This window comes from Humulus lupulus, chromosome 5 (genome assembly GCF_963169125.1).
Source record: "Humulus lupulus chromosome 5, drHumLupu1.1, whole genome shotgun sequence".
NCBI lineage: Eukaryota > Viridiplantae > Streptophyta > Magnoliopsida > Rosales > Cannabaceae > Humulus > Humulus lupulus.
This window is the reverse complement of record NC_084797.1, coordinates 74,658,853-74,666,981: the sequence shown is the minus strand read 5'-3', so window position 1 is coordinate 74,666,981 and position 8,129 is coordinate 74,658,853. Positions and strand designations below refer to the sequence as shown.

Below are 8,129 nucleotides of genomic sequence, written 5' to 3'. Positions count from 1 at the left end.
ATCCCATGTGAGACTCTTTCTACTATGACACACTTAACACTTTTCTATTTTACAAAATTAACACAAAGTTCCAACATTTAATCATTTTAGGCTGTTTTTTGGGTTGAACGAGAGAGTTAAAGTCCGTTATTAGTTATACCTTGTCATGATCGCTCTCTGCTTCCAAAACATCAAAATTAATAGACCATAACGTATGTTTTAATGCATAGGTTGCGGTTTTCCATCTTCAACTCAGAATGTTAAAATCTTTGTACACAGAAAAGTTGAAACAAAATTGCAATCAATATCTGGTTAAAAGATTTCATTATTAGAAACGTATACATTTACATGTGACTATCAAATTAATATTTATCAGAAATACTTAATAATTAGGCTCTTCGCTTCCTCTACTATACTATTGATAACCAATTCATGGTACAATGCAATAAAATCCAATGACGGGCGTAAAGAGTAATCTCTATATAAGGACTGCAACACCGCTATGATTTCCTCGTCCTCACTTAGTTTCTACATATCATTCTCTTATCAATTTATATAATTACTTACCTAAGAGAATATGGCTCTATACATTATTCTCCCTATAACCATTATTTGTTTCACTCTGCTCCCAGGGTCTTGTTTCACAGCTGTATCCAAAATGCTAATTAGTAATACTAGTGGATTTTCCATTGATCTCATTCAACGTGATTCTCCATTCTCCCACATTAGCATTCCCTCGACCACTGATTTCGACCGCCTTCACAACGCTTTCCGCCGCTCTTTCTCCCGCCTCGGCCACTACCAATCAACCTTACTCGCACAAAAAACTGTGATCCAATCAAGGATCATTCCCAGCGAGGGCGAGTACCTCATGAACATTTCCATCGGAACTCCGCCTGTCCAACTTATCGGCATAGCAGACACCGGCAGCGACCTTATATGGACGCAGTGCAAGCCATGCACGGAGTGCTTCAAGCAAACCCCAACCCTTTTCGACCCAGACAAGTCCTCCACGTACCACAACATTCCATGCGCCGCCAAACCCTGCACTGAGCTGTACCAAGCAACTTGCAGTTCGGAGCACGACACGTGCGAGTACAGCTATTCCTATGGAGACCGTTCCTACACGAAGGGCAATCTCGCTGCTGAAACCTTTACCGTTGGCGAGACTTCACTCCCAAAAGTTGTTTTCGGCTGTGGCCACGACAATGGCGGCACTTTCGACGAGTCGGGTTCTGGCTTGATCGGTCTCGGAGGAGGGTCCCTTTCGTTAGTTTCTCAATTGGGTAAGACAATTGGTGGTAAGTTCTCTTACTGTTTAGTGCCCTTATCTGCTGAATCTTACGTCACAAGCAAGATCAGTTTTGGCAGTGCCGCTGTTGTATCCGGTTCCGGTGTCGTTTCCACGCCTTTAGTCTCAAACAAAGACCCTAAAACTTACTACTACCTCACTTTGGAAGCCATTAGCGTTGGAAAAAAGAGATTGGTCTACGATACTACTAATTATAATACATCGACGTCGTCCAAGGCCGGCGTGGCAGCGAATGAGGGCAACATCATAATCGATTCCGGGACGACGCTGACTTTTCTTCCGGCCGGATTCTACGACGATTTGGTGTCAGTTCTAGAGAAAGCCATTGACGCCGAGAAGGTGAGTGACCCGCAGGGAGTGTTGAGTCTGTGTTTCAGATCAGACAGTAGTATTAGTGTTCCTACTATCAAAGCTCATTTTACAGGAGCCGACGTCGTTTTGAATCCGCTTAACACGTTCGCAAAGGTTGAGGATGATATGTTCTGCTTCACCATGGCGCCTTCTACGGATTTTGCCATTTTTGGCAACTTAGCTCAAATGAACTTTTTGGTTGGCTATGACATTGATGGTGGAACGGTGTCGTTTAAGCCAACTGATTGCAGCAGAATGACTATTTGAATTTATATATATATTGCTTTAATATTAGCCGCATGCGTCGCCTTTTAGCTTCTTTTTTTCGTAACGTTTTGCCTGAGTGTTGCAGTCTGAATTAAAACTAGCTTTTATAACTACGACAATGGATCAGCAGGTTGATTATTACTTCGTGTTGGTTTTTCATTATATTAATATATTATGTTCTTGACTTTTAAACCATTGAAAGAAATTAAACAAATTTGACTAAGAGAGAATAGCGGTTGAAAGTCCCCACAGAAAACAAACTTTAAGTCCCGCCCCAAATTTCCTCCCATTCCCACCTAATATATACTACATCATCTGAGTTTTAATTATTTGAGTTAAATATTTTGGTATTATGTATTAATACAAGTAATAATAAAATGTGATATTTAGTAGTAAAAGTGTGAAATTGTACATAAAAATATGTAAATTTAATTTTGAGAAAAAAAAGAGAAAAAAATGTTACATTAAGTTACATATATTAAACTTTAAGAATTAAACAATTTACAAGAGATTTTTAAATGCTCAATCAAATAAAAGATATATGAATATTAAATATGACTCAAAACAAAACGAATAAAATAACCCAATATGTTAGCAAGAAAATGCTCTCTTCGAGATAAAGCTAATCTCCAAATGCCTATATCAATTTCATTCAACAGATAAAACTTTCAAAGAGATTACAAAACATTATTTATACTCAGTAGCTACAAACCATGGCTAACATAAATTGGTTACATAATCTTCTCTCTCCTCAACGTCCCAATAGCATCACGAAATCCCTCAGCCAACATGGCTTCACTCTTTCCCTCTTGCGGCTGGCTTCTTCCCTTTCTTTCTCTCGGCTAGTTCCCTCCTCTCCAGCTTGTGTGTTGCCATTGTGCTTCTCAAGTTTAGGGGTTCTTTGATTACCTGAGTCGAGTCCTTCTCCCAGTCTTTCACTTGTTGCTGAATTGCACTTGAGTCCAATTCTATTGGGCTGGCTGGAGTTAGGCTAATACCTTGTGCCTCACTAACACTACTCCCCTCCACGAAAAGAACCTTGTCCTCAAGGTTGGGTAGGTTGTACATGTGAACGAAGGTGTAAAAGTCTTCCCATGTAGCATCCTCCGGTGAGCTCAATGACCACTGCACTAGTACCTGTCGTGTGGCTTTGTTGTTGACCACATGAACCCGAGTAGCCAAAATGCCTAGAGGAATCATAACTGGTTTTTTGGTTGGCAAGGCTATGCTCCGGCAATGGATAACAAGTTGTTGGTTGTGTTCTATGAAATGGCTTGAGTAAGGAAACATGAAAAGTAGGATGAATGCGACTACCTTGCGGAAGCTTCAATGTATATGCAATCGGACCAGCTCGAGCTAGGACTTCGAAAGGACCGAAATAACGACAGCAAGACTGAATTTTGGCGATGAGCCACTGTTGTCTGGCAGTAAGGCTGGAGTTTCACGAGAACTAAGTCCCCAAGCTGAAACATGATGTCCCTGCGCTTTTTGTTGGCCTGTTGACGCATGCGATTCTGCGCTTGCAGTAAGTTATGTTTCGACTGTTGTAGAATCTCATCTCGAGTGAGTAAATCATCTTCTACTGCCTGAATAGTTGTTGCCCCCAAGTATAAGCTGGAATTGTTGGTGGAATGCGCCCGTAAACTGCCTGAAATGGAGTTATACTGATTGCAGAATTGTGTTTTGTGTTGTAATGATATTCAGCCTATGAAAGAAACTTACTCCATTATTTTGGGTTCTCTGCCGTAAAAGCTTGTAAATATTGTTCCAAATAACGGTTGGTGACCACAGTTTGAGGTGGTATGCCGAGCTCATCTTGAAAGTAGTTCCCATCAACTCAAATAATTTCTTCCAACAAGCACTTGTGAAAATCGAATCCCAGTCCGAGATTATAGTTCTAGGCATGCCATGAAGTCTAATGACCATGTGAGCAAACAAGTCAGCCACTTTGGTAGCTGAATAAGGAGTCGGCATGGCTCCAAAATGTGCAATCTTGGTGAACCTATCAATAACCACCAAAATATTTGTTGCCCCATGAGAGTTAGATAGTCCCACAATAAAATCCATAGACAAATCCTCCCAAACTCTTTTCAGGATTTTACGCGGTTGTAGAATACCATAAGGGGCTGCTATTGAATATTTAATGGTTTGGCAAACCATGCAAGCTGTGATGAATTTCTAAACATCATTTTGCATGCCGTGCCAAAAGAAATTGGCTCCCAACCGTAACAAAGTTATGTCCACGGGAGAAGCATGAAACTCTTGGAGAATTTGCTGCTTGAGGTTTGAATGAGCACTGATGAAGTGTTTCTGACAGAAATATAGCAAACCATCCCTGCTTGATTATAGATTTTTATCCAACTTACCTAGCTGCAATTGCTCATTAAGGAGGTGAAGATCCGAACAAGTTATATTCTCTTGACGTAACTCATCTAAGAAGTCATAACGAACAACACTCATAGCAAAGTAGTGACAAAGAAGAGCCATCAAACTGTCTTGATAAAGCATCAGTAGCAGAATTTTGAGTACCCGCCTTGTACTCGATAGTAAATTGGAAACCAAGAAGCTTACGAATGAAATGTTGTTGTTCCGGTGTTTGAATAACTTGTGTCAATAGTTCCCGTAAGCTTTTATGATCAGTTTTAATAATAAAGTGTCGCCCAAGCAAATATTGTCACCATTTTGCTACAGCTAGACTATGGCACGCATCTCACGGATGTTGGCAGAAGCACCCACGAAACGAGGTCCTAATTTTTTACTGTAATAAGCCAAGGAATGTCCCTCTTGCATCAGGCGGCTTCAACACAGGTGTTTTAGTCATGGCTTTCTTCAAGTGATCAAACGTAGTAGCAGCTGCCGTGGTCCACATAAAATTATCCTGTTTCAATAGTTCAATAAGCGGGGCTGCTATGGTGGCGTAATGAGGCACAAACCTCCAATAATATCTTGTAAGGCCCAAAAAACCACGCAATTGTTTCAAGGATTGGGGAGTGGGCCAATGGACCATCGCTGTGATCTTCAAAGGGTCCGCTTCTACTCCTTGTGAAGAAACCAAGTGGCCCAAATATTCCACCTTTCGCTGGAAAAAATGGAATTTACTTGCCTTTGCAAAGAAGATAGAGTCTTAGAGCAGTTGAAGCACCAAGTCAAGATGTTTCAGGTGATCCTCCTCATTGTTACTGTAAATGAGAATATCATCAAAGAAAATAGTGACAAAGTGGCGAAAATATGGTCGAAAAACTTTGTTCATAGTAGCTTGGAATGTCGACAGGGCATTCGTAAGCCCAAATGGCATAACCACAAATTCATAGTGTCCCTCATGTGTTCGAAAGGCCATCTTGTGGACATCCCAAGAGTTCATCATTGGTAGGAATAGGAAACCTATCCTTGATTGTAATGCCATTCAAGGCTCTGTAATCAACACAAAAACACCATGTTCCATCTTTTTTTTACTATCAAAACCAGAGAAGAATAGGGGCTGGTACTCGAGTGTATAAATCCCATTTCCATCATTTCTCTTACCAATCTTTCTGAAATTACGGGTACTTGTACGGTCAAACATTCACCGGGGTAGAACCCGGTTGGAGGAAGATACGGTGATCCACGACCCTATATGGTGGCAGCTGTTTGGGCTCTTCAAACACAGTTGCATATTTAGTGAGTAATCCCTTACCTTATGGCAGAAAAACAACCTCCAATTCAGCTAATTCAGGCCCTTTAATACTTGTATCTTCCAAGGCAGAAGTCAAATGAAAAAAGCCTCTAATTTCCCCCTCTCGCAGCAGAGCATTGAATTGAGTGTAAGTTAGTTGGTGTGCTGATACATCTGTAGAACCCGACAACTTCACCACACTACCTTGCCAAGAGAATTCCATAGTGAACGCCTTGTGATCATGAACACAAGGTCCCAAAGTCTGTAACCATTGCATACCGAGCACCACATCAAGACCACAAATCAGAAGTACATAAAGATCAACCATAAAATGATGGCCCTGTAAAATCAGCTCAACCCTTTTGCAAATTTCTGAACACAAGAGAAAGTTTCCATTTCCCATATAAACCTTGAATCTTTTAGTCTCCTCCCAAGCAAGATTCAACTGGTTAGCTAATGCCTCCTGAATAACGTTGTTGTTACCCGTATCAACAAGTACCTCCATTGATTCATTGCCATGTTTTTCCATAATCCGAAAAATTCGCGGTTTCATGGAATTTGAAAGCGAGTTGAGACTAACCCTTCATTGTCTAACCCTGCCTGAACATCATCATCATCTTGTACACACATAATCAACATTTTATTTTTGTATTTATGCGCATAGTTCAACTTCTCATCACAAGTATAGCATAAACCTCTCTCTCTCCGATCTTTCATTTCAGTAGGGGTCAGCTTCTAGATAGGTAGAAGAGTAATACCTGATTGAGCTGTAGCGGACTAACCTAAAGAAGTGTTCAAACCCGCGCCTTGCTTATAAGGCGAGAAAGTAGTCGATTGAATGCTCTGATTAGTGAAGGATGGTTTTGAAGACTAACCAGCTCTAGTAACCTCTTTCTGCCGAGCCATCAAGCCATCATTATGATCTTCAAATAGTTTCACTTTGGCCATAGCATCGGCCAAATGAGCAGAACGAGTCATTAGTAATTCTCGTCGAATCTCTAACTTGAGCCCCCAAATAAAGAAATTCAGAAACAATGATTTAGCCACCCCCGTGATTTGCGGCATAAGTGATTCAAATTCTGCACGTTACTGAGATACACGATCGATTTGAGTGATTTTGGAAATACATCCCAATGGGTCATCGTAGATCGATGTCCCAAAAAGTTTATGCAAATCCTTCAGGAAAGTGTCTCAATCCATAATTGAGCCCCCTTTTTCCACCCACTAAAACAAGGAAGATGGAACTCCATCCAAATGAAATAGTACCGCTGCCAATCGCATAGTATGTTCGACCTTGTGTAGATCAAATAATTTGTTAGTTTTATAAACCCAATCATCTACATTCATACCATCAAAGCGAGGAAACTTCACCCTCAAAGTTTTGAGAATGGAGTTCAAGTCACGACAATCTGTTTTAGCATCGGAACGATGTCCTTCACGAGCCGTATCTCGAACTTAGCTTGCCTAACCACCTGAGCCCGACGACGGTGGAGGTGAACCATAGGTCAAGAGCTCATCAATCATCGACGTATTGGTCTCCATCTGTGTCTCTAATCATTGCTCCCACTTGAGGTCCATGGCCTGCAAAAGTGTCGCAATCTCTTTTCTCTTCATGCTGAAGGAAGGAAGGGATCAACGAAAGCACCAATGTTAGCAAGAAAATGCTCTCTTCGAGACAGAGATAATCTCCAAATTCCTATAGCAATTTCATTCAACAGATAAAACTTTCAAAGTGTTATAGTGTGAATATTAGATGTGTTATAGTGTGCATATTAGTTGTTTATTAGTTGACAATTAGGATTAATTTGTTGATTTAGTTTCCTAGAATCACTTCTCTAGTTGTGTATAAATAGATGTTATATTTTTAATACAATATACAATTCTCTTCACATATTATTACAGGGTATCAGAGTAGAGCCAGGTTCTGCGGTTGAGATTCAAAATTCAAAATTAGAGTACTTCCCAAATTGGGGTTTGCAATTAGGGTTTAATTTTCTTTCATTTTTAGGGTTCCTATTTTGGAAACCCTATTTAGAGTGTTCTTTTGTTCTCACCACCGACACAGAAGGACTGCCCAGCCGCTGATCAACCAAACCCCACCGTCCGAGGTCCAGAAACGCTGCGAGTGGAGCTCACGCGCCACCGTAGCCCGCTGCCCAGTCCCCCACGCACTGGCGCGTGCACGTGCGTGCGCCATTCAGCTGCCGTGCTTTCGACTCCAGTTGGTCCCCACGTCCTTCTCGGCACTTTTCTGCCCAGTTTGTGTTCTTCTCCGGTCATTTTCATATCTATTTTTATTCAGATCTTGTGTTTAGGAAGTTCCTTTTCTTGGCTTTGTTTACTTGTTTTCTCCATATTTTCTTTTGAGGTTATGGCTGAGACAAAATCTGTGGTATCTGATGTGGTTCCTGTGATTTCTAAAATCACGGACCATAAACTAAATGGTTCGAATTATTTGGACTGGAGTAAGACTATTCAACTTTATTTATGAAGTATCAACAAAGATGGCCATTTGACTGATGATCCTCCTAAAGACAAAGGTGATTTGAGATAGGCATGGATCAGGGA

General features: G+C 40.9%; 1 protein-coding gene across 1 annotated transcript; it reads left to right on the top strand.

The window, feature by feature from the left end:
• The first annotated feature begins 556 nt into the window (after positions 1-556).
• Positions 557-1,909, top strand: LOC133779222 (aspartic proteinase CDR1-like). Its single transcript, XM_062219210.1, has one exon. It carries the CDS (start codon positions 557-559, stop codon positions 1,907-1,909), a length of 1,353 nt encoding a protein of 450 aa, XP_062075194.1.
• The last annotated feature ends 6,220 nt before the right edge of the window (positions 1,910-8,129 follow it).